Consider the following 26,415-nt stretch of genomic DNA (forward strand, 5'->3'; position numbering starts at 1 on the left):
TTCAGATTCTGGTGGTATATAGTTCTCACTGACTACTAGATGAGGGTCGTGTCCAGCGAAGTCTTGAATACTCATACTTAGATTCAAATTAAGTTTTTAAAACCACAGAACTTTCCTTTTTAATTAATTGTCTAAAACAGCTGGGTGAGATATGGTTTAATCTGACAGTCGTGACTTGTAGGAAAGGTCGATGTAGTAGGAGTAGGAGCGTCTCTGTAGTTACTGACTGACTGACTGATGCGAATTTGATTGTCGACTGCCCATGGCTCTGCTAAGTTGCCACAGTGGTGTGTGTGTGCGCACACTGAGGGAGGGACTGAGATTAAAAAGTATTCTGCAGGGCGTCCGGGTGGCGTGGCGGTCTATTCCGTTGCTTACCAACACGGGGATCGCCAGATCAAATCCCCGCGTTACCTCCAGCTTGGTCGGGCGTCCCTACAGACACAATTGGCAGTCTTCGGGTGGGGAGTCGGATGTGGGTATTTGTCCTGGTCGCTGCACTAGCGCCTCCTCTGGTCGGTCGGGGCACTCCCCGGATCAGCAGAGAAGGGGTGGAGCAGCGACCGGGACGGCTTGGGGTAAATGGCCAGATACAATTGGGGAGAAAAAGGGGGGGGGGCATTCTGGTACACGTCTTAAAGCATGCTCAGTAATCCAGGTAAGGAAATCACAGAAAGTTGAATCAGTTCATCTGGACCCAACGTTTATGGAGAGAAGCATTTCATCACTCATCTAAGTGACCTCTTCCAAGAGGTCACTTGGATGAGTTGGGTCCAGATGAACTGATTCAACTTTCCGTGATTCTGTTGCACGACACCGGGTTTTATATTTCCAGTGATTCTTGGTCCTACATCTGACATGTTGAAGTGCAAAGTCACACTTATCTCAGAAGTGAAATTCACAGTCTTGTATATCATTCTGTTGGGCGTTTCAAAGGCTCTCGAGGACTCATAAATCTGGCTCAATGAAAATCGCAGTTGTCCCTCACCCTATTTTCAGCATGGAAGGGCCTTGCCAAAAAGTCGATGGAATAACATTGACTGCATGAGGCCCATGTTTAATTCGGGGGAGCTACAGGACCAGCAAAGTTCCTTGTATTTGTCCTGATATTGTCTACTGTTCTTTCACAATTTCTCTCTCCCATCTCATCCAGGATCATGGGCCTGTATGCCTCAGTGGTGCTGGTCATCGGCAGGTTTGTGCGTGAGTTCTTCAGCGGCATCTCCCACACCATCATGTTCGAGGAGCTTCCCAATGTGGACCGCATCCTCAAGCTGTGCACAGACATCTTCCTGGTCCGAGAGACCGGGGAGCTGGACCTGGAGGAAGAGATGTACGCCAAACTCATCTTCCTGTACCGTTCGCCAGAGACCATGATCAAGTGGACCCGGGAAAAGTCCCAGTGAACGGTCATCCCCTGACCTGTCCCATCCGACACCCCCCATGCACAAATACCGGGAAGACGTGTTTTACTGAACTGAGTGAAGGGCTGCCGTGTAAAAGGTCCGACTCAGATGCCGGGTGGTGAGATGACACTGTCGCAGAAATAGCTCACCACCATCCCCTTACCCCCCGCTAGGGACCGACAAGGCAGCCGAGGACTAACTTCTCCTCGCCATCATCTCCAACGGCAGCAGTACAGTGTTGCCCGAGGGCCTCCCACCGATGGATGAGTGCACAACGATGGACGTAATGAGCACAAAACCATATTTTACAATCTTCTCCAACTGGAACTCTCACATTGTGGGGTTGTGCAATATTGAGCGCTCGTCCCCTGAGGCCGGCTGCGTTGAGAAAGACGGACAGAACGAGGAGGCAGCTTCTCACCGAGACAAAGCAAACACAACGGATACTCGTTTTGTTTTTTTTAACGTCCACGGCGACGCGTAGAGCCACTAATGGAGGCGCAACACAAAACACGTTACCAAAAATACAAATCTTGCCTTATTTTGTTTGTACCGGGAACTGAAACTGTCATTAACCAACCACACACCTTTCTCAGGAAGAGCGGTGTTTTTACCAGGAGGAGGTCGAGCGGACATTCGCCGCGTATACTCAGAGCTGATGCTTACCTTACAGTCGCCCTCGATGAATCTAGACTATGAAAGCGGTAAACAAATGGAAACTGTTTAAACAGCATGAAATTTAACGTGGACAGCGCTCAAGAAATCTGTGGGATTGATAAAATCCCCGGTATGTGAACTACACAGCGGACACAGCTCTGTTTTAACAAAATGGGAGAAACACGTTGGGATAATATTCTCCTCACAACTAATGGGATTTATTGCTGATCGTACGCCCACATTACCTGCAGATCAGCCAGAGTCCGGCCCCGGGGCAGGGCTGTTTGCCAATCAGGGTATCGCGGGGGGGGGGGGGGGGGGTAAACGGTAAACCGTTGCACATGGCTTGTAACCGCCTGTTGCGGTTTTAAAGCTCAAGTCTCACAAATAACTGTGATGCCCAGCAGCCATTCACCCACCGACTTCTCGAGAGGAAGGAGTCAGAAAAACAACCTTTCACTCGCACAACGGGCCGCTAACACAAAGCCCCTTGTTCCAAACTATGCATTAGAGGAAACTGTAGCATGAAAAGAAACCTTCATTATTGCCATGTCTAATTTTCATTACGTGTACACGATTTTAGGGGAGGGCTCGGGGTGGAATGAAATGTGAAACCGTACCTGTATGTTAAGGCAATGTGGTATGATAAAAGAGTTCGAGATCTGCAAATAAAACATCTGGAAAGGTGTCAAGTTTCGCGCCCACGTCCGGTTCTTGCTTCCCCCGGAATGTAGATAACAGTTAGGGTTTATTAATGTTGCAGACTCGACACGCACCCTGTGAGCAGTAAAGAGTCCAGCCGAGGACGCTTTGTTGAGGGCAGTGAACACGGGGATCACCGGTTCGAATCCCCGTGTTACCTCTGCCTTGGTCGGGCGTCCCTACAGATACAATTGGCTGTGTCTGCGGGTAGAAAGCCGGATGTGGGTGTGTGTGTGTCCTGGTCGCTGCACTACGGCCTCCTCTGGTCAGTCGGGGGTCCCCCATTGGCGGGGGGGTGGTGTAGCATGATTCTCCCATGTGCTACATCCCCCTGGTGAAACTCCTCACTGTCAGGTGAAAAGAAGCGGCTGGCGACTCCACATGTATGGGAGGAGGCATGTGGTAGTCTGCAGCCCAGGGTGGAGCAGCGACAGGGGCGGCTCTGAAAAGTGGGGTAATTGGCCGGATACAATTGGGGGGGGGGGGGAAGGCAGGGAACCCCCCCAAAAGAAAGAAAAGCGAGGTTTGGGCAAACGGTTCTTGAATTTATTTATATTTTCCTGAAAGCTGACATTATGAGTTTATTCCATAAACTTAGACCTTGATTTGCCAAGTAGAGGGGCGTTTTTAGGGATCGGCAGAGGGGGCGGAGCAGCGACCGGGACGGCTCGGGAGAGTGGGGTAATTGGCCAGGTACAATGGGGGGGGGGGTAAAAAAACGACAAATAAAAATGAGATAAAAATGAGAAATCACCTATACCTGTGGATATGTGTGCATGCTACGGGACCTTCTCTCTACTTTGCCAAGATGAAGGTTTAAATTACGAGGTTTATTTCCTTCCTCCTAATTCTCACCGGAGTCTCAGCCGCACAACTTTCTGCCGTTAACCCACACACACAGGACTGAACCAGCACACGTTGTGTCGAATGAGCCTCAAGACCAGCGGGTTTGTCGTTTTTATTTGTCCACAGACGGCGGCATCAGTACACACTCCAGTCCAGCTCTGCTCTCGCATTATAATGCACAGGTACATCACAGCGTTATAGGGGGGCAATCACAAAAGCAGGTCTATCGTGGATCGAGACCGGAGCGAGGACGACGCTCGGCTGGGAGAAAAGCATAAAACAGAAGCATTAGTCGCCTCATCAAACAGTAATACGGCTTTAAGAAGCTTTGCAGTCGCTGCATATCCTTCCAAGTCCGGAAACGCGTCACAGCAGCCCTCTTCAAACCTGTATGAAGACCACAGCATGCGGGTCACAATGTGTACTGACGCGGGAGATTCTTCTTCTGGGGGAATGTGCAGGAAGTGGATTACAGCCCAAACTGAGCGAAGACTAACAATGTAAACGTGTACTTCACCGCCTGCACCCCGGTCCCTTATGGCGGTCAGGTGAACCAGGGCCATCGCTAAATACGTCCACTCGACCTTGCGGAAAGAGGACTTGCGCTGTAGCTTCCGGCACACGTGATCAATATCCGGGGTGAAACGCGGCAGACTGGGCGCTACAGAGCAAGCTTTTCTTTCCCGTTATTGGACCCAAAAAAAACAGCGAGGAACGTCAAGAGCAAACATAAACTAAACACGCAACAGTATTGTAACCGGTTATATTCATGCCCGGTGGGGGATTCGATACGAGGGGTGCTGCACCACAAGGCGACATAGCTAACCGCTCGGCTAAAGGGTTGGATCCGCTAGCTAGGGGCTAACGTGTCTTAGTAGTTTACACTATGTTCCCTTTTTACCCACCCTGTTCACCCGGTGTAAACGTCAGCGGTCTGCTGGAGCTGGGCAGTCGCCAGCTCGCACGTGAGGCGGAGAGAGGACAGACACCTTGAGGTAGACAAAGTCAACGGTCTACAACTAACTACGAGCTCCGTCTTCCAGGCAGTGGCGCCCCCAAGGGGTGGCCACGGCCCCCCTGATACTATCCCTGCCCCCCCCCCCCAGCCACGCGTCGCATATGCAGAATATGCTTCTGATTATGCATAATATGCTTCTAGCTGATGTTTTACATTAGGTGCTGTTCATTTAAATCAATAATGTATATTTTTCTTAACTCTCATATTGACAGTTTTCCACTAGCCTATACAGTACACTAACAACAGCATCATAGAATTCCCGAAATTTAGTCATGGCTTTTGGTTGTGGTGTGCCACCCCAAGATTTCCAGTGGCCCCGTTTGGCCCCCCCGATGAAAAAATTCTGGGGGCGCCGCTGCTTCCACGAAATGCTTCACTCTCTTCTTGTCGAGTCAAATAAATGGTGAACACTATGTTGCTATATTGATGTTATTACCACAGACTGCTATCCAAAAAAAAAAATCATACTTTGCAATTCAATACACTTTTCATCATTTCACACACACATGCACTGACAAAAGACGAGAACCGATTTGCATATCGCTAAGTTCCCCCCCCCCCCAAGAGCCCACAGCGGAAAATACCGAATAAATATGATTTCTGTACAAATAAACATGTATACATCAATACACCCATAAGACACACGGGCAACGTCTGTTTGATTTCACGATAACAATGCGGGGAATCTCAGGTCTACTCACACACGAGAACTAGCGGCATTTACAAAGCGCCGTGTCGCGCGGACCAGGAAACGGCTCGCGCGTTTCCGGTTGATACATTTTAACCAGTCTGAACGTTCGAGGGCTGTTTACGTCCACCACCATCATCCACCTCGAACTCTGCACGCAAAATTAAAAGTCTGCTTAAAGTGGATATTGTGAACTCTGGTCGGGCAGAAGATAATCACACTCTTTTTTTGGGGGGGGAACGACGAAGACCAGGGGGGACACGGATCTGTGGCCTCTTGTATGTATTTTAGGGGTGTGGGGTTTTTACCCATTTAGCACACTGGGTAGGGAGGGACATGCTGGTTTTACAACCGCGTGCCTTTGAGAGCCGTGTGTAAACAGGTTTTAATTTTTACGCAACATTTCACCCGATGATTTCACCAATTACCCCCCCCTCGTCCTCCTCCGGCCGACGCTATAACTGGCCTGAATGAAACCCCAAAACCTGCATACACCCCCCACCCTCAGCGGCAAATGGTTGGAGTCCACCGGTGTAAGGGAGTAGGAGACGGGTGGGTGAAGGCTAACACAGGCCTCCCTCGTAGTCGTCGTCCTCGTCGGCAGGAGCGGGCGCTCCGCTGGCGCCACCTTGAGGAGCCGCGGCGGCTTTCTTTTTCTTGCCCCCTCCTCCGGGTACCCTCAGCGAGATGGACAGTTTGGCATACTGCGAGAAACATGATGAGAGGATATTTGTCAGCATTGAGGGATGGACATTTGTAAAGAGCTTCATTTGCAGATTTACGTACAAAAGAAGAAACTTAGGGATGCATATTGTGGTTAAGCCCACTGAGGCCAATTTGTGATATTGGGCTATACAAATAAAATTGACTTGACTTATGACAACATTTTCTTAAATGGTGAAGATGTTTCTTGTGTTCATTCGTTATTGGTGATGGCTCCATTTCTGTAGGATCAAATCAATTTTATTTGTATAGCCCAATATCACAAATTTGCCTCCGTGGGCTTAACAGCAACACAACATCCCGTCCTTAGACCCTCTCGTCAGATAAGGAACAACTCCCTAAAAGAAAACTCTTTAACAGGGAGAAAAAATAGGGAGAAACCTCAGGGAGAGCAACAGAGGAGGGATCTCTCTCCCAAGACGGACAACCTGCAATGGATGTTGTGTTTACGCAATTTACACAATACAACATTGAAAGAGGATAACACAATTATAATGGACTTTAAAAAGAAATTTTATAATAATTTTTATAATATAATAAAATGTATGAAGTAAAATCAAGTAAAATTAAAATTACCATTATAAACTTATTACAGTCAAACGATGGGTTTTCAACACACAGGAGAATCAACTCAACATTTCTGTGCTAGCCAAGTGTTGTACACTACAAAAAGGTTAACCTCATGTTCGCTGTCATAGTGAATTTAATGTTCTTAACTGTAGGATTATTCCACTTGTGTACAACACAGTTTAACTTGTTTCGGACAATTTTAAGAGAATAAAGAAGATTTAAAACGTAAAATTAGAATAAATTACATTTTTTTTAAAACCTTTTCTTTTCTTTTTTTTTTTTTGCAGTCTACCCCAGCAGATCTACATCAAAATAACCACACTGCTGGTTCGCTAAACTTCGCTCTGCACACTGCAAAAGCGACACCGAGCCCCGCCAGAGGAACGACACTCACGTCGTTGTCCATGTACTTCAGTAAAGGGGAGTTGCACACGCGGTACACTTGGTCCTCGTCTTGCTCGTCGTAACCCTGCAGGAGCGTTTCCATGGCAACGCAGTCTTCACTTCCACTGTAACCGGGGAGGCTGGAGGAAATGAAACGGAACTTCCTGTAACACTCCTCACCTTAAAGTTACAGTCCTTCAGATTTATATGCAGACATGCACTTGGACCCTCTCCATAAATGGTGTACTCAAGATAATAACTCATCCCTACATACATAAATCATTTTGATATGGGGCTATAGTGTTTTACGTCATGACTGTAGTAGCCAAATGGAGAAGATTGATCTTGTTAACTTCAAGCTATATAACACAGAAGCCTCTACCTCCTAAAGGGGGTCCAACCATTTCCTTCCATCAAAAATGTCAAAAGGGAGAGAATTTAACCACACATTAAGAAGGGTTCGCGTACCTGTAACTCTCTCTGACACATTTATCTGCTGCCACGAAATCCGCTCTGTGAAGATGAATCAGCACCTGGGCAGTTGTTTTCTAAACAGTGGAAAAAAAGCAAAGACAAATATACATGAATGATGCAAATAAAATAAGTAGAGTGATGTTTTATTGATTCCTGTGGTGAAAGAAAAGAACGAAAGCCACTTTATTTTGTCATTGTACAGGTTGCAATGAAATGTGTTCTCTGCATTTAACCCATCCTATTGTATAGGAGCAGCGGGCAGCTGCAGCACTCAGGGACCAACTCCAGGTCTTCTTTCCATTGCCTTGCTCAGGGGCACAGACAGGAGTATTAACCCTAACATGCATGTCTTTTTGATGGTGGGAGGAAACCGGAGCACCCGGAGGAAACTCATGCAAACACGGGGAGAACATGCAAACTCCACACAGAAAGGACCTGGGATGGCCTGGGGTTCAAACCCAGGACCTTCTTGCTGTGAGGCAACAGTGCTAACCACTGGGCCACGGTGCCACCCACTGATGTTCAGCTGATTCATTGTTTTCTACATAGGGAGGCTTATAGTACAGGGTCAGTGGCAGAACACCACCCGGAGTAGTGGTAGCAGTTCAGATTACTTTCAAGGACAGTGTAGTTGGGCTGTCGCTTGTCAACATGTGGGCTTGAATCCAAGATCTTTAGTTCAGAGGCAGTCCCCAAACACATGTCTACCATACTACTGCCCTTAGCAGACTGCGTACTTTTATATAGTCGTGTTCATTTAATAGTGGTTTAGTGTATAATACACAACAGCAGTGTCAATAAAGGAGATTCAGTGATGCTTTCTGTGTCATAGCTTGTGGCACCATCATGGCTTCCTGTAGGGTGACTAACAGACTAAAGCAACTGTGGCAATAGCATCAGTGTAAACAGAATGGTCCGAAAACCTTATGTTTTCAGAAATTTGGAGACTGAAAAGTCAGTAAGCCAAAATACAAACACGTCACTTACCTTGAAGCACATGGGATAATTCTCAATCTCTTTGTACATGTTCTTCTCTTTCTGAAGAGAAACTGCTGCGTCATCAAGCCTGTTTAGAAATATGGCATAGTGTCTTTAACCTGCGTCACTGCCTAGTTAATGCAATTACTTAATTTATCATTATGAATTTTATTCAGATAAAGCTGCCCAGCAACTACAACACAGCATCCACAAGTGACATCCCTAATCCCCCCCACCCAAAGATAGCTTTCTTTATATTTACATCAGATTTTTATTATAATTATGTCAGTTATGTGCACTAGTGAAAGCCACCAGAAACAAATTTACCAGCTTTTGGCCAGTGATGGGTATTGATTTATCCTCTGTGGTTATTTTCTTTACCTTTTCAACCTGACCAGAAGTCTAGAGGCTTTACCCAGCAATTCGGCTGCCTGGCGCAGACGATCTTCATTCTTTGGACCAAAAGCACGAATGTGTTACTAGGATATCGCTTTCCAATAGTTACACTTTTCCATAGCTGAATCTCCGCTAGTAGCTTGGTCTTACCTCAAACACACCAGCTGCCTTCTGATACAGGTCCACAGCTTTATCCAGGTTTATAGGCTCTATGAGTCTAGACAAAATGGTGTTTACATTAAATGACATTCCTTTTTCTCTGGCCAACCACACTTTACAGAAAGGTGTAGTGCTACTTAAAACAAGTATAACAGCAATATCTGCAAAAGGGAGAACTGTTTATATAACCCATGACATAAATACAGTAAATAACCACTGGTATTGATCTTGGAATGATTCCAAAGGCAAACGCACCCCTATATATTCAACAAATAAAAATCGACAGGAGACTGCCAACAACAAAAAAACAGAGTGTGAATATATAAAGTTTGTCCTGCGGCGGTTCTACATAAAATCCACACATACAGGCCGAAAGCATATGATGCGATCAAATCAGCTCACTTTCCAGCTCTGTCGAGGGCCATGGCAGCGGTGTCTGGAGTACCGTTCTCCATGTACATCATACAGGCTTTCTCGATGTACTGGATGGCCTCGGGCATCTTCTTTTGCTCCTGCAAACAAAGCGAAGTGTCTTCCAGTGTCGCACTCGTGCCACCTCCACGCTTATGATAACGATGTGCATGTGCATTGTAACAAAACCCACCTTCATCATCATACCTGCTTGTTCAATTGCCCTGAAAAAGAAGGCATCTTTTAACCCAGGCACATAAAAGCAGACACACGACGGAATGGCTTGTGACCTTTTCTGCGTCAGAAAAGTGAAAGGGTACTCACTTTGCCGCGTGAAAGAGTCTGCGGGAAGAGTTGAGGAAATTAAAAGTCATCGGCAGTGGCGGCTCACGGACACGCGGAGGAGACACGGGCACGAAAAAGGATACGTCTTGTTTTCTGTGTGGTACTCTGCCTCCTTTAGGTAGGCGTCCTTCGCTTGCTCGAACTGTTTGGCGTTCTTGAAGCATACAGCTGGGGAACGGGGGGAGACAAACGGGACAGCGGGTCAGAGGTTCAAGGATCGATACGACGTGTGTGCGCGCTCTTACAGAAAGGGATAAACATCCAGCCTACCTGCTTTCGCGTATTCTGATGCGGCGCTGTCATAATCTGGCTTCCATTTTGTCAGACTGGTTTTCAGACTACACAGGGAAATGCGTTGTCATCAGAATATCACAATACTTCATTCATCCCCGAGGGGAACATTGGGTGGCAGACACACACACACACACTAAAAACGTGTGCACATAAACAGTAAATACAGTGTGTTGCAGCGAATCTCGGGGGACGACGCAACCACGGGAACCGCCGGGGCCGGGAAGCGAACCCGTGTGGCCCGCACCGCAGGTGGCATCGCTAACCGCTCGACTAAGGGGTCGGGCGCGCGAGCCGGCGGCCAGTGTGTCTTCTTATCCACGCACGTTACACTATATACCGTACGGGCGCCCGGAACCAAGGGCCGTCTCCAAACCGCACCGCATTACATTACATTACGGTTGACCACAGGCGCACGCCGAAATCACGAGAACCGGGCTGGCTGACGCGACACGTCTGATAATGCGCCGACGATAAACGCAAACACCGTAAATCCTTTAAAAGAGCCTCGCCAAAATAACGCAAGGCCCCTTTTTTCGGGCGGTCATTTCCTGGCTGGAAAACAGGCGAGATCCGACCTACCATTTCTCGGCTTTGGCGATGTGCTCGTGCGCTTCGTTTATTTTCTGTGCAGCCATGGCGTCGCGACAGTCCGACCCGCCGAACGGAATACGACTCGCTCTAAAAGCCAAAACCCGGGTGAGACCTGCCGGGACCTGGTCGTCGTCGGGGTTGGGATTATAACGACCGTCCCTGCTGCGCTGTCGTCACCGCCGTCGCAGACTACGGGTGCCGGCTGAGGCCGCAAGGCACCTGCAACGCGATTCTGATTTTCAGTACGCAACGAGGGCGGAGGACGTTATAATAATGGCTGATTAGACCGAATCCTCCCACTGTGATCAGTTAATAAATTGTGGGCGTTTAAAACAGGCAAACGTAAGATTCCGATTTCCATTCTGCGGCTGCCGTACCAAGTGAAAGTATATATTCCGGGGGGGGAATCCCAAATAATGTATGTATATATGTTACCGAAACGATGGCGTGGTTTATTATACAGAGCTACGATAAACTTGCACAGCGACGCTTAACTATTAAGAAATGCGACGGAACCGCGTCCGGAACCGGAAACGTGAATTGGCGTGGTGGGTGACGTCATGATGGTCGCCTGTTTCTGATGGCGGAGCGACGACTCCTGGCGAGTGCGAAACTTTTCCCAACTTCTCCAGTGACAAAAGAAAGTTGGCAAAAGCAAATCCAAGTAGCTTAAAGTTGGTTCGTCTCTTTTACAAATGTGGACTTGTTGATGGATCCGCGATATGAAATACCACGGAGGGCCGGCGGCGGCGGCGGCGGCTCTGCGAACTCGTCCCCGGCTCCGGGGGCTCAGTCGCGCCGCAGGAAGATGCCTCCCAGACCCGCAGATTACAAACTGCAGATTATCATCATCGGTTCCCGCGGTGTCGGTAAAACCAGTCTCATGGAAAGATTTACCGACGCCACTTTCTGTGAAGCTTGCAAGTCCACCGTAGGTGAGGAGACAGTGTGTTTCTGAGGGGGGGGGTTCATTTTCCCGAACTTTTTTTTTTTACTATTGACAGCATAAAGATAGGCTCTGGCTATTTACTGGAGGGGACACACACAACGCCCCGTGTGTATTGAATTCATCACACGACCCTTTTTATTCTCTTGTCTCTCCTCTGGCCGTGTCGTAAGAATGGCTAAGTGTTGCACTTGTCACATACAGAATGCATTCTTCAAGCTAGCTCAGGCTAGCCAGGGCTGCAGTGTCCAAAGGTCCGGAGAGAAACGCAGCTGACTCCGTCACATGTTGACCTCAGAGGTTTCCGTCTAGTCGTAACAGCAAACTAAATTCATGGTTTTGTGAAAACCCAATAACAGCACAGGAATAGTATTCATGTGTGGTTTATGGCTAAAGACACTGGTTGTTTATGTTGTCAGTGGTTAGTATGTGGCATTTGTTGTAGTGTTTGTGATTTGGTTAGTGTCAGCAACGTCCTGGTGTGTTGAGTTTATCCATCTATCTATCTGTCTGTCTGTCTGTCTGTCTGTCTGTCTGTCTGTCTATCTATATATCTGTCTGTCTGTCTGTCTGTCTGTCTGTCTGTCTGTCTGTCTGTCTGTCTGTCTGTCTGTCTGTCAGTCACCCCACGGTGCCATGTCCATTTTTATCAGCTGTTTCATCTTCCTTGAGGAACCATCAAGATACTGACCAACTCAGTTTACTTGTCACATGTATTTATTGAGACCAAGGGTGGGAAAAGGAGTCATAACTTTGTGACAAATTCTTGCACCCCATTCCGAGATGTTGTCAGTCTTAAAATAAATTGACTGGTTCATATTGTGGATTAGGGTAAACAGCTTCGTCGCCGACAGCAGCCTCCAATAGTGCCTGTTCCGAAAATAGTCTCTTGCAAGCAGCTGCAATGGAAAGCCTCCATTTTGTGCCCGGTCACTCCTGTGACACAGCTATCAGGTTATTTGAACTCGGTTGTGGCTTTTTGTGTGTCAGTTATGTCGTGTTTGAGTTGCTCTGGAGACAGAAACCGTAGGAAGGGGAGTTTCTCCCGGTGAGCAGCTGGACATTCAACAAAGTCTCCGAGTCAAAATATTATTTTCAGTCTTCTGAATTTCTTTTATTTAGGAAAGGTCTGATCACTCAAGGTTTCGGCTGTCAGAAGTGCAAGATGAAAATAAATCTGTCTGATTTTTCAATGCCTGCCATGGTAGCATCAAGCTTCATATTGCCAACCTTTCCTATTCAGTATGAAAAAGTATAGTCGTTATGCTTAGAATTTGCATTTTTATCGTGATGAAGTACCCCAAGGGAATTTTTCTTGGCACGGAAATCCAAATCCACTAACTAAAACAAGAGCAACTGTGGAACCAGAATTAAAATTACTGTTCTAGTGTCAAACTACATAAGATTTCAGAGGAAATGTTGTTACTTGTAATTGTCCCCCGATCCTCTCTGTTTTCCTTTGTAGGAGTTGACTTCAAAATCAAAACAGTTGAGCTCAGAGGGAAGAAGATAAGACTGCAGATTTGGTAAGTAGAGCCGGACATGAGACTTCAAACCTTTTAAAAGTACCCATGGTGCATTTCTTCTATCTGTGTCCCATCACTTCACAGCTTTAAAAGCTTACAGTAGCATATCACAGGGCATGTCAGTAATTCTCAGTCAGATGTATCAAAATAAGCCAGTATCTTATCAATCAATTCTATAAATCAATTACACTTTTATGAAATACAGAGCATTCACAAACATAATGAATGCATCTTGAAGCTTTTATCCAAAGCACCTCGCAGTTCCCCGTTTGAAAATTGAACTACTTTTCAGGCCGGCGCTCATGTCGGGCTTTATTCTTTGAGGTACACATGGTCGTGTAATGTTAAATTCAACTACTCAAATCTAGAACTGTTTGCATAGTGTGTAACCGCTATGTTGTCAGCTAAAACAAATTAGTTTTTCCCTGTGGTCACAGTAATAGAAATTTGTTGTTATCAATGTTTTTGTGGTTGCTGTTGTGTCATTGCTGTTTACAAAGAGCAAACACTCAAAGGGGGGTTATTTATAATCGAGATGCATACAGAGTGTTCCATCTCCATTGCACTCTTGCGCCAAACTTCCCTGGTGCCTAATATATAATTTTGTCTTTCAACTATGTTACCAGTAGGCGTAATGGACTCAAGAGTCCATGATAATCTTATATACCACTGACGACGGCCATGCTGTCATTTGGGAGTGAGTGTGATTCACTAAGCGTTATCCGTCTAATTCTGAGGAAGTCTTGTGACTTAAGTTAAATAGACCCTAATTACATTACACCAGCAGAAACGAACCATCCAGCTGTGCCCTTGCATTTGAATGGCTGACTTTAATGCATGCATTTCATAAATCATGTGACTTGAATGAGTGTGGCTGCATTGGTTGTGTGCAACAATGCCGGGCTAGAAGGTGGGCATCTCCATCACCCCTGACAAGTAACGCATGCTAACAAGCCCTTACCTACATACCCACCCACTCCTTGTTCACTAACAAGCTCTTATCTACCCATCCACTCCTTCCACATTGACCCACTCCCCAAATCCCAGTTCATCCCTGCTCCCATATACACCCTTGACTTGTCAGGATGGCTGTCATGAAACTCTCTCTTGTCTCTCACATCGACTCATTCACATCAAGCTGTCCATCTCTGCCTCGCCCTAACACTCTCCCTGCCATGTGATCCTGCCTCTGCCTGCTCTGCGGCTGCCACCCATAAGTCTGACTCTGATTCATACGGGGAAGGGACAGGCTAGCAGGCTAAAGGTACAGTATGTTGGAAGCTGAACATAGCTACGTGCATGTCATGCTACAAAGAGGCAGAATCAACATTGTTGAAGTTGTCTTTTATGCATGCTCAATAATCCAGCTGAAGAAATCACAGAAAGTTGAATCAGTTCATCTGGACACGTTTATTGAGAGAAACATTTTGTCACTTCTTCAGTCTCAACATTGACTGAGTTGTTGAGACTGAAGAAGTCTTTTTTTGGAGGGGTGGGAAATTGTAATAGTAATGTTGTAATGGTAATGTTGATCTTTTAAGAATTCTTATGGTTCAGTGGTTCTCTGCACCATTGCACTTTATCACCTCTTATTTCGCCTGTATAAGTCAATCCTTGTGCATATATCTGAAGATTGTTGAGTTGTAGTGTTGTTAGTCAATATTAAGTACACTGAGAGAGCCACAAAACCGGAGTCAAAATTCCATGTATGTGCAAACCTGCATGGCCAATAAGCCTGATTCTGATTATTCTGATTATGTATATATGAGCCAGGTTTGAGAGGGGCTATTATAATTGGAGATGATTATACTTATTTTTAATGGATGTTACCTATGATTTGTTTAAATTGCATGCTGCCAATCATTCCACAGCTTTGTCTGTGTCTTCTTTGAAATCAGGTAGCTGTTTTGTAGCAAAACTCATCAATCTGAGATTTATAGCTGGCTAGCTAGCTACTCACCACATGAGCAGGTGTCAGATTTAACCCACACCGAGAGTCATCTGCTGCCCGCGTGTCTATCATACATATTAATCGAGACGATGTGACCCCACTTTTCCCAGCCCCTGCTGTTGACATTATGTAAAGGGGCCTTGTTAGAGCGTCATGCTTTTGGCAAGCACAGTGAAGCTAATAAAAGAAATGTTAAGCCAGGCTTTGTGATTAGCATTATTTGTCTGATTTTTAAGAGCAAAATAGAGTTATTGACCTTTTGATACTTCTCTGCACTGTTTTCAACAACATCACATATTCTCACTGAAAGGAAATGTTACCATATCGCCCTCATGCAGGATTCTGTGATTATCAACAGTAGAAATTGAAACAATGACATAAACAATCCTGCAGCCCTGTTTCCATTTTTCCTAAAGACGTTTGTTTCCAAGCGGGGCAGCGATCACTGTAAATTACATGCAATGACAAAAAAAAAAATGTGTGCACTTGAATCAGCCAATCATTTAAATACAGTTATTTAACAATGAATTGATAAATTAATATAGATGCTCTCTTTCAATCATAATGGATTTTATTTTGTGCCTCCAGGGACACTGCTGGCCAGGAGAGATTCAACAGCATCACGTCAGCCTACTACAGAGGTGCAAAGGGAATAGTTCTGGTGTACGACATTACCAAGCAGGAGACCTTTGATGACCTCCCCAAATGGATGAAAATGATAGACAAGGTGAATTTTAACTGACACTGTTGATATTCTGTTGAAGTATTACCGTCTTTAATTACAGTGCTATCTGTAACAGGAGAATTCCACCAAACTACATTTTGGTTGGGTATCCTGAGAAGTGATATGTCCTCAAATTTTCCTGAGGCATTTATTCGTTGTTGTGTTATCAGTAGATATAACAATCAATTCTATGACATTAAATTCAGCTGCATGAGATGAATGTGATATTTGATTGTTTCACGCCCATTTATGTCATGCTCAGTTATTTTCCTGTTCTTGTAAAGTGAAATGGTAATCCTTTTAATTATGGTTCCGCAAAACCAGTTTTGCCTACTGATGTGCCTGGTCGAACAGAAGTTATTTGCTCTGACCTGTTAATACCTGGGGTGTAACAAGTCGCTAAAAATGGCTCCTCTCCCTCGCCTGTTTCGTGCCAGTATGCCTCAGAGGAAGCAGAGCTGCTCCTGGTAGGAAATAAGCTTGACTGCGAGACTGACCGCGTCATCAGCAGACAGCAGGCTGAGAGGGTGAGTTGCATCATTATACCTACCACCTTACTACAGTTTTAGCTTAACGTTTTTAAGCATTCCAGAGTGAGATGATATGCACGGCAGATGAATCGCAGTTTTTCTTGTTTTTTTTTTTTTATTTTGTCATTTTTTTAGAAAGGGAACAGAACATGATACAGCAGTACTAATGAAAATGCAAAACAACTCCAATGGAAAAATGAAAAATCTAAAGACCCTGATGATTCATTTTTAATTACATCTTAATGCAGCTCACAAACTAGTCTGACTGTCATTGTGGCCTTCCTCTGGAGTTGAGTTTGCAGAGAGCAAATTACATTATGCTTAATTAAAAGATTCCATGAAGCCCAGAGGGAGAGTCTGCTTGAATTCCTGTTGCTGAGCGAGTTTATATTGTCTTATAGATTACTTTCTACTCAAACAAAGTGATACAGTTGTTCTGTGCTGAAAGAAATGAGCTAAGTTAGTCTATTTTGCTCTCCAGTTTGCCTCTCGAATAAGTGGCATGCGCTTTTGTGAGGCCAGCGCCAAGGATAACTTCAATGTGGATGAAATCTTCTTGAAGCTCGTGGATGACATTCTTAGCAAGGTTGGTCTTTTAAACTCGCTACTCAGGGATTTTCAAGCATTAAACTTTGTGTAGTAGCAATAAAAATAATGGGAAATAAGCCAACTGGAAGTCTCCCAGTTACAACTTGTGTAACAAGCTGCTCCACCCTCACACTCGATCATGGTGAATTCTGGGTTGACTCAACGTGATCCCGACCGGGATGTTTCCTGACAGCTGTTGAATTTTCATCAAATTACTCCAAGATGTTTAGCTCTTGTTTTCCCTGCACTGATAAATGTCACAGTACTATTAACTCTCTTTAAAAAATACCCATAGTCCATCCTTGGGGTTTTTCTCCACACTTCTGTCTTATATGATCGTTCTTTGACCACCGGAACATTGTTTGGGCACTAACATCTTGAACGTTATAGACTATGCCATTAGTTATTTTTGATTTGAATTTGTGAGATAGCAGAAGAAGTTTATTCTAGTGTTAGATTAGTTGCATTCTCCTCTGAATGAAGAGTTTAGCCGAATGCCTAAAACAATTGGATTAACCCCCCTGCTTCTTGGCCTTGTTCCCTGTTCCTTTTCCAACAGATGCCACTGGAAATTCCCAACAAGGAGCTTTCCAACAGTATCCTGTCTCTGCAGCCAGAACCGGAAGTGCCTCCGGAACTGCCCCCTCCCCGCATGCGCTGCTGCTGAGACGTCAAGTGGACCCTCCACACACTCACCCAAGCCCACTCCCCCTACTCTCCCACTCTAAATTGCACATGCATTGAACCATTCTGTCCACCAGGGGGCAGGACAAGGCAGCGGTCCAGAAGCAGAGGAGCACTCAGCTGCTGTCTGCACGGACTCCCCAAACTATATAACCCCCAGTTCTTGTTTCTTCCCCTCATTTTGTAGCTGTACACTACGACACATACAAAAGACTAACACTCAGACCTTGTGAACGACCCACAAAATAATATTTTTTTTCTCCTCGCATGGCCCAGACTACCTCATCTTCTCCAGGACTGTTAGGTTAGCTGTGTCCCGCAGGTGCCTTCAAGGCAGAGAGGCCCTCTGGTAGCCACTGAATATTTTCTAGAAGAGGGGGTACTAATCCCTGATCAACAATAGTAACACTTGTTGTTTTTTGTAGGGGGTATGGGGGGGTGGGGTGAGTTTTTGTTTTGGCTGTGGGGGCATGACACATAGTGTACATAATATTTCACACCAGCTCAGTAAACTGGACCTTCTCCCAATTCTACATTGTTTAGCTCATGGAAAAGCGATAATCATATCACACTTCTCCTGCATTTTAATTCAAAACGATTACCTTGGGCTCGGTACAGCAGATTTCTATCCTTATTTCAGGGTGTTCCTATCCGGTGGTTGAGAAGGGTAGACAAGCGCAGTTGTTATCAAAAGCACATAGTTGTTTTGTAATTGAAATTATGTAAATATAGTTATAAATGACATTGGCTCATTACTCTAATGACTGGACTCTGACTTGAGGAGGTACACAATTTATGTGTGTGTGTATCCATGGCCAACGAGAGAAAGCTGAGCACGGCGGTCATATTGATTTGTATCCCTTTGCCTTAAAGTATTAATGGCTGGAATGGCTCATGTTACATTTGTATAAATTGTAATGTTTTGCACTACAATCCATTGTAGCTAGTTAAGCTGACATGCTGAACAGTTTTTGAGGCAGTGTAAACAGAAGTACATTACCAAGGAGTGGTAAAATTCAAATAAAGATCGATATTACCTTAGTGGTGGACCCTTTCAGAACCCCTCCACGCCCACTGACTCGAATGAATGGAAGTGCAAGGACTGATGGTTTTTGTAGTCTACAGCAGAAATGTGGTTTTCACACATATTAATGTTGGGGCTGTTCTCCATGCACAGTATTACTTTATGAAAGGGAGTAGGAAGGGTAAGAAGGTAGCAGACAGATGCACACACACATGTACATGGAGGGTTCTTGCCTTTGCTTTTGGTTTCCTTACTAATACTTTTAACTCTTATGTATTTATGTTTTTTTTTCTCTCCTTTGAATTCAGATACCACTTAAAGAACTGTGTGTGTTTCCCAGCTGGGGAAAGGTTTGAAGTGCAGGAAGGCATGTTCAGTATTTGAATAACTCAGGAAATTATAATTGGCTAATGTCTGCTCGTTTTCACCAGCTTGCAATGTGGACTTGATTTCCAAGAATCTTATCAGTAGCCCAATAAAGAATCCTTGGAGGAAGCCTGTTTAAAGAGGAATTTAAGGCGGATTGATTAAATATAGTTCCTAGCACAACATATTTTTGGATCAGTGAAGAATGTTCCCTGATGTTGCACAATTTGTGTACATTGTGTACATGCAATGCATGTTATTACATGGGTTAACGAACTATACCTGTGCCACGTGTCTCAAAGAAGCATTGATGGCATGATCGCCACCCACCCAAATTCCCAATTTACTGAAAATTAGTGCCCACCGATTATTTAAGGCAATTATAATGGTGAACTACGCAAGCATTTTCCAAACTCCTAACCGAGGCAGTTTTTATTGTAATCTACATTTAAACAAATGCATTAATACCCAATTTCATTTTGATTGTTAATAGTTTGTTGGTGGAATATAATCAGTATGACGATGTGATCGTTTTTGCTCTATTCTGTTGGTTCTGAAGTTGAGTTAATAAGTCTCTCGAGGAGTGCGGGGCTTCCTTAAAAAGGCCCTCTTTAACCGCACTACAGGGGACCTGCTAACGGGGGCCGGCCCTACACACACGGTTGTCCGCGAGCGACTGAGTGAGTGATGGAGCCTCACCATTGGTCGGGCGGACGAGTTGGCGCTTCCCCATTGGCCGCGCGAACAAGTTTTCTATTGCGTCATCAGCTGTTGACGGAAACGATATCGGAACAGCCGCTGTTTAAACGTGGTCGCGCAAAAACGGCCGCTTAATAAATGTGGTCTTGTTAAAGGTTCAGGGGGCAGTTTTTTTGTGTTGGGGTCGAGCCCCTCGTGGGACTGTGGGTGACGCGTAATCATTGTGGGACCGTTGGTTTTCAATAATGTTGATTCTGAAACCTTGATATCCACTGATGGGGTTGGGGGGTGGGGGTGATGCCAAATCAGACCAAACGATTGTTTGACTGACGTCACAGGTCACCCTGTTGGATTTTTAGCACGTTAAGAACCTTTGCATGCAAGTCAACCATGATTTAATAGTATTTCATTATTTGTATTTTTAAGGTGGTTTTTTTTTTCATTTTTCCTCTCAAGCGGATATGACGTGTTTGATTAAAACCCTGTCAGATGCATCACAATGTAGACATGCATTCGACCCCTGTAGGATTTGCTTTAGTTGCCATCTTGACACTACTCAATGTTTTGACTATACTCTCCAGGATGCATACGGTTTTAAGGCTGCGTTCTCTAAGATGGAATACTGTACTTTGTATATTAAAGCTGTTTTAGTTCTTTGAAAAACAGTTGGCATGTTTTAAAGCTCATTTGTGGTATTTATAACTTGTGGCATTCTCAAACTAATAAAATGCAAATAAAGATATATATTTATTACCTGACGGATGTCTCCATTTCACTAAGCGAGAGCCCAGAACAAGTCAAGTCCATTTTATGTGTATGGCCCAATATCACAAATTACAAATTTGCCTCAAGGGGCTTTACAGCTACACAACATCCTGTCATTTGACCCTCGCATCAGATAAGGAACGACTCCCTAAAAAGAAAACAAGAAAAAACTAACGGGGGAGAAAAAATAGGAAGAAACCTCAGAGAGAGCAACAGGAGGGATCTTGTCCCTTCAGGGTCTTTGAATGTCTTCCAGTGAGTCTCCAAAAAAAAGTGAAGTTTGATTCAACAACAATTTGTTAGAAATAATGCCTTAACTTTCAGACGGTATAATAAATAACGTTCAGACTGTATAAACGCATAGGCTTCAATATGCAAAGGCAGTACAACTGAATAATCAGCAACAAAACCTCTCATATGGAGGCGGAGGGGGGGGTACTTCATTCATATACGTCTCCTTTGGGGGTCCTTCTTATCAATAAGTCTGGAATTCCTGGCTGTCCAAAAGATAAAGCAAAATGACGCTTCTGAGTGGCTTCTTTATCATAAACACCAGCCTGCTACGTTTTCCTAAGCAGCCTATTACGCGTGCGTGCGTGCGTGCGTGCGTGTGTGTGTGTGTCACTAGGGCATGCGCACGAAGGCGTGTCTGACCTGGAGGAAAACCAGGGGGTGCGCTTCGGCGTTTGGGAGGCCCGGGCGCATGCGCCCCGCAGAAATCACGGGCGTAGAAGCTCGAGACCGCAGCGATCGCGGATCCTACATGTCAGATGCGAACGAGTGGGGGACGGGATGCGAACCGCGCGACCGACGGACAGGGGACCCCGAGAGATGGGCTGACGAGGCGGAGGGGTGCGAAATCACGCTTTCGTGAGAGGAGTTCCTGAAATGACACCGGTTCCGTCACTTGAAGCCTTACCAGCGCCGACTGCAGATGCAACCCGCCTCTCATCCCAATAATCTGTTTTATCGCAGCGCTTCTGTCAAGGAGACGGTCCGGAGTACCGACAGAGGGGATTGCAATGGCAACCTGGTGAATGCAGGCGGCATGAGATAAACCAGCGGCACATCGCAGGATGCGTATCCTCGACCCGAGAGGGCGGGCAGCGAGACCAGACTGTATTTCTGCTATCGCGTGTCAGAGACGTTTCGCAGCGTTGGGGATTGATCGTCTCTTCCATCGGCCTCCTCCTCCCGCCGGTGTCGGTGTATAATGGAGAGCTCCAATGGCTCCGGCAGCGAGACCAGACCGCAGAACCACCAGTTGGAGAAGAAGAGGCTGAACCGAGCGCCTTCCCCGGCCAGACCTTTCCTCAAGGATGTGCACTCCCGCTCCAGCAAAGCACCTGCCGTCGTCCCCAAATCCCCCAAACTCAACAAGCAGCAGTCCGCCACAGTGTCCTTAACCAGTCAGACCCGCAGCTCCAGGCGCAACGCAACCGGAGCCAAAGACAAACCAGCCACCTTAAAAAGTACCGTTAAGTCGACCGTCGCGAAAAAGGCCGCGAAGGTCCCGCAGCATGCCGCGCCCGAGAACAAAACTTCCGTCAGAGCGGACAGCGGTAGCAGTCCCATCCTCTCCAAAGGCAAGCGGGGCAAATCCGCCCCGGTGTCCCCCGCCGGCCCGCTGAGCCACTCGCCCCCTATCCGGGTCCCCACCGGCGCCTCCCCCGGCAGGGCCAGTCAGACCGACAGCAGCTCCGATCTGTCGGACTGCCCGTCCGAGCCTCTCTCGGACGAGCAGAGACCGGCACCGGCCGCCAGCAGCGATGCCGAGTCCGGGACGGGCTCCAGCGACCGGGATCAGGTGGGCGCGGATAATCCTGCGCGCCCGGGCGGAGGGGCGGCTGCAGCGCCGCGTCCGGCGGAGGCGTCAGGTGCGGCGCACAGCGGCGCCAAGGGAGGCATGTCTCAGGCGCAGGGCTGCACAGGCGCCCCCGGGGAGAGACCCAAGCCCGAGAAACCCGCCGCGGGCGCGCCGCTCAAGCTGCAGGCGACCACGGATTTAATCGACGAGGATCTGCTGCGGGAAATCGAAGATCTGCGTTCCGAAAACGACTACCTCAAGGTAGGCGCACCTGGCGGCGGCGGCGGGGCGGAGGGGGGGGGGTTTGTCCGTCGCCTCGTAAGGAAAGTTGTCGAGCTACGCGTCTGTTAATGACGGTGTGTTTTTGGAGGTCAGAGTTGCAGGTTTTCGGTGCACGCTGCTGTCGTAGCGTAAATGCACCCCCCCCCTCTAATCCTGACATGACCCTCACGCCGTCCCTCATGTTGTCGGTTTAATCTTCGCACAGGCCGCCCCGTGGGGTTTTACTTTATTTATTTATTTATTTTGATCGATCGGGTCGCGGTGGCTCCGATCTGCCCTCGCGTGCACGTTTATTATCTCTGTCGTCAAGTTTCTAAGTTGACGAGAAAGAAAACGGGCCAACGCGTTGCCCCCACTCTGCTCCACACACACACACACACACACACACGCACACCGTTGACCATGTGAGCGCTTCCGTCCCCCCAGGGACGTCCTCTGCAGCGGACAGCGAACTCGTCCCAACTCGCTTTACTCGCGTGCCGTTTCACGTCACGTCGCTGCTCATGGTTCACGTTTCGGTAGCTCGGCCCAAGTCAGTCAAATATACGCGATTTCGCGCTGTACCCTCCCAAAAACGACCCGTTTTGCGTTATACGTCAGTTGTGTTTTGTTCATATAACCGGAGGTCGTACTTTAGCCACGTTGTGTTCTACGGCCAGCCTTACACAGGCGTGTAAAGATTTTTCAGGGGACCGCGCCCCCCTCCCCCCCTATGTTATGTAGGCTATCCCGATAAGTCAGAGAGGGAGGGGGAGAGGGGGGGGGGAGATAATGCGGCAAACGATCTTACACGTTGTTGTTGTTTTTTCTCTCTCTCCCCCAGATAGGACAGGGATTCATTTGTATGCCACTTAGGGATTTGCCCAACTTGATCACACATCTCTCTCTCTCTCTCTCTCTCTCTCTCTCTCTCTCTCTCTCTCTCTCTCTCTCTCTCTCTCTCTCTCTCTCCCTCTCTCCCCCCCCTCTCTCTCTCTCCCCCCCCTCTCTCTCCCCCTCTCTCTCTCTCTGGCGTGGTGGAAAGACAAGAGAGTTAATCAGCTTTACCGGCTCTCCTCATAATAATGCCTCCATCCCACAGGACTTGACAACAGTCCCTGTCCCATGTGAGGAGGGTTGTAAAGCTTGACAGTCTGTCTGCCAGCTGGGTCCCCCTACACCCATCGCCCCCCAACTCCCACTCCCACAGAGGGAGTCCAAGCCCCATGTGGGAGATGCACAAACCCCCATGTGGGCGCCGGCCCCTTGGAAATGCAACTGACGATTTCCCGGAGATGTTTTGCACACTTGGCAGCACGTTTGACCTGGGTGAAATTTTGAAATCCCCTGACTCTTTTTCTGTGGACCGAGTGAAAATATTTGTAATAAAGTATAAAATCTCACCCTTGTGTGGCCTGTCAAAGTCTACCGTCAAAGGTTTCTCTCAGTATGGACGCTACTCTTCTTCCTCTACGCCTCCTTTTCTGGAGGCTGTAGGAAGAACAACACACACATTCTTCCTCATTGAGATGCTTTTTATCATTTACCTGTGTTACTTGAAAAACGTATTTTGAGTTCATCCATTGTGATGTCCGTTGGAATAAACAAGCTCACTTGAATGTGTGCAGTCAAAAGGTGTAGAGGAATAACATGAACATTGAGAGATGCATTTAAAAGTAGACTTGGACAAGCAACACAGAGGTGAGATTAGACATGTTATCACAAATACTTTCATTCAGGTAACAGAAAAGGTTTCGAGGATTTCAGCCTACCAGACTGGCAGTTTTAGATTGGGAAACCTTGCTCAAATGCTGCATACTGCGCAAAAACAAGTTCTCCAGGTGACCGTCAATGCATCTCTATGGGATTGGCATCCATGCTGTGGTTTGAGTTAGTCCTAAACGGGGCCAAAGGGGTCCCAACTACCCTTACTCCTGTCACCGTATGATTTTGTCATTGGTGTCACAGCCTCTTTGTACATAGATGCTGATTTTTTTTGTTTTTTTGTAGGCTTTTCATCAATATTAGAATGAATTCAGTAAAGAGAGATGGATGGAGGGGATGGATGGATGGATGGATGGATGGATGGATGGATACTTAATTGATCCCGGGGGGAAATTGTTTTGCACTGCTGCAGGATAATACACAGTAACAGAGCAAGAGCTTACATCACAAGTTATGGGTAGAAATGTAGGATAGAATCTCTTAAAGATGAGAGAGAGAATGACACGTAGAGTTACTTTTGAACCAACATTTTGACAAATATAGACATACACACCATACACCACAGCCTGCTGAGCCACGCTACTCTGCCCCCAGTAACCACTCTCTTTACCACCCGCAGCCATCCATGCAGCTCATATAATGACATTATTAGTATTTGAATTAGTCTGAGCAACTCCATCCATGTAGTGTCACAGTTAATAAGAAGATGACTTACTACGAGTAGTAACACGATGCACACGCACACACACACACACACACACACACACACACACACACACACACACACACACACACCTAAACAGCAGGAATACTTCCCCAGATGACTGTCTTGCCTCTAGCACACTCTGCCTTTAACCCAGCCATTGATTTGGCTGACCCTGTCAGTGGCCAGGGCCTCCCTCAAGTGACAATAGGTATCAACACCTCCCGAATCGAGGATAAATTGCATCTCCATTAATTGACCCACACTCTCTCTCTCCCCACCCCCCTCTGTTTTAACACCTTTTTGCCTTTTCATTATGTGCTGGGCGTATACCTCCCCCAAGGGGAATCTATTGAGCAAACTAATTTGTCAGCGTGAGCAGCTAGCTGATTTTTGTAAGGTTGAAAATATAGATTGCCATCACACTGTGATTAAAAACAAAAGCCCCCATGGATGTCCATCCTTTCCCAGGCTCAGTTGTTTTGTCTTGGTAAGTAATTGGGAAAGATGGACGCACCCAGTCTGTAAGATGAGATGCTTTTTGCATTGCATATTTGCATTGTTAGCAGGATGCGTATGCGACGACAAATTACACTATTAAATCTCGTGTTATAGTTAGTTTAGAAGTGCCGAGTAATTTTCTCAAGATTTTGACATTCAAATGACAGAAGAAGTTCTTGCTTATTGGTTTTGTCCATATCCAGAAGCTTAATCCAGCCAAATATGTAAAAGTGAACATTCAATAGAGTGTCTCATGTGCAATTCATGAATATTTGCTCTAGATGATATATTTATCTGCTGGTATATTGGCCAGCTGTCTCGTCTTGCAGTGACAAGGCTGGAGCGGTTTGTAGGAGGGACACGTTGAGAGAAGGGTTCAGACACGTGTGTTTCACTGCGTAGACATAAAGCAGGCGCCACACGCGGTCACTTGCTCCTTAATAGGATGATAGACGTACTGTTGTTATCAGCTCTCCTGTATTGTGTCCTCTTGTTTGTACCTGACGTAATATGTACATTGTCTTGTTGAATAAAGTTTAAAAAGGGGGGGAAAAAGTTGAATTAAGCTAGCTAAGCTAAAAAAAAAGAAAAAAGTACTGTTCTGTTTCCGCTTCCGGTGTGGGAAGATGGCGGCGCGAACTCGCGTTTGCAGAGAGCTCACCCAGTTCCGGTGTGGGAGGATGGCGGCGCGGGGGGACGACGGCGCGAATTTACGTTTGCGCCGGCCTCACCCGGTACCGTTCATTCAGTGTCTTTGTCCACGTCTAAGTTGTCTTCGTTTGACGGCTGGGAGAGCCTGGTCTGCCGCGTCCGGTGGGCCCAGGGACCACGGCCCTGACCGGAGCTGCGCCCGAGGAGGAAGCACCGAGGCTGGTCTGACAGGACGCGGTAGCGGGGCAGGCTAAGCTAACTGCTAGCCCACGCAGACCGGCAGTTCCGACGGTCATCCTGGCTGGCGTTCGCTCTCTCGGAC

The 26,415-nt window shown here is 46.6% G+C and overlaps 3 protein-coding genes across 5 annotated transcripts in view; 2 read left to right on the forward strand and 1 right to left on the reverse strand.

Moving 5' to 3' along the window:
• LOC130124034 (piezo-type mechanosensitive ion channel component 2) overlaps positions 1-3,436 on the forward strand; it is a 125,589-nt gene extending 122,153 nt beyond the window's left edge. The window contains exon 53 of the mRNA XM_056293397.1: positions 1,154-3,436. Within this exon, the coding sequence (XP_056149372.1) occupies positions 1,154-1,406 (253 nt within the window). The 3' untranslated portion in view covers positions 1,407-3,436. The remainder of the gene's footprint in view (positions 1-1,153) is intronic.
• A 2,115-nt stretch (positions 3,437-5,551) lies between these two features.
• napgb (N-ethylmaleimide-sensitive factor attachment protein, gamma b) lies at positions 5,552-10,857 on the reverse strand. Of its 2 annotated transcripts, XM_056293399.1 has the most exons (12): positions 10,631-10,853; positions 10,028-10,095; positions 9,841-9,925; positions 9,737-9,754; positions 9,606-9,636; positions 9,404-9,513; positions 8,993-9,059; positions 8,828-8,898; positions 8,456-8,534; positions 7,463-7,542; positions 7,005-7,134; positions 5,552-6,021 (listed from the first exon to the last, which is right to left on the reverse strand). In XM_056293399.1, the coding sequence occupies exons 1-12, from the start codon at positions 10,684-10,686 to the stop codon at positions 5,881-5,883; spliced, it is 936 nt and encodes a 311-aa protein (XP_056149374.1). In that variant the 5' UTR covers positions 10,687-10,853; the 3' UTR covers positions 5,552-5,880. The 2 variants fall into 2 exon arrangements, with proteins under 2 accessions (XP_056149374.1, XP_056149373.1); XM_056293398.1 differs by lacking the exon at positions 10,028-10,095 and having other exon boundaries at positions 9,737-9,925; positions 10,631-10,857.
• Positions 10,858-11,158: 301 nt separating this feature from the next.
• rab12 (RAB12, member RAS oncogene family) lies at positions 11,159-18,007 on the forward strand. 2 transcript variants are annotated; one of them, XM_056293098.1, is made up of 6 exons: positions 11,163-11,577; positions 13,054-13,114; positions 15,654-15,792; positions 16,227-16,316; positions 16,801-16,905; positions 17,467-18,007. In XM_056293098.1, exons 1-6 carry the CDS (start codon positions 11,352-11,354, stop codon positions 17,572-17,574), a joined length of 729 nt encoding a protein of 242 aa, XP_056149073.1. In that variant the 5' UTR covers positions 11,163-11,351; the 3' UTR covers positions 17,575-18,007. The 2 variants fall into 2 exon arrangements, with proteins under 2 accessions (XP_056149074.1, XP_056149073.1); XM_056293099.1 differs by lacking the exon at positions 16,801-16,905 and having other exon boundaries at positions 11,159-11,577.
• Positions 18,008-26,415: the final 8,408 nt, after the last annotated feature.

Source organism: Lampris incognitus, chromosome 14 (genome assembly GCF_029633865.1).
Source record: "Lampris incognitus isolate fLamInc1 chromosome 14, fLamInc1.hap2, whole genome shotgun sequence".
Taxonomy (NCBI): Eukaryota; Metazoa; Chordata; class Actinopteri; order Lampriformes; family Lampridae; genus Lampris; species Lampris incognitus.

Excerpts from the sequence above, each read along its gene's own strand:
- napgb (XM_056293398.1), bottom strand. The coding sequence starts at position 10,686 with ATGGCTGCACAGAAAATAAACGAAGCGCACGAGCACATCGCCAAAGCC. Across the intron at positions 9,060-9,403 it reads GCCCTCGACAGAGCTGGAAA|ACTCATAGAGCCTATAAACC; the intron begins GTGAGCTGATTT and ends CATTTTGTCTAG. Across the intron at positions 6,022-7,004 it reads TGAAGTACATGGACAACGAC|TATGCCAAACTGTCCATCTC; the intron begins GTGAGTGTCGTT and ends TGTTTCTCGCAG.
- rab12 (XM_056293098.1), top strand. The coding sequence starts at position 11,352 with ATGGATCCGCGATATGAAATACCACGGAGGGCCGGCGGCGGCGGCGGC. Across the intron at positions 13,115-15,653 it reads AAGATAAGACTGCAGATTTG|GGACACTGCTGGCCAGGAGA; the intron begins GTAAGTAGAGCC and ends TTGTGCCTCCAG. Across the intron at positions 15,793-16,226 it reads GGATGAAAATGATAGACAAG|TATGCCTCAGAGGAAGCAGA; the intron begins GTGAATTTTAAC and ends GTTTCGTGCCAG.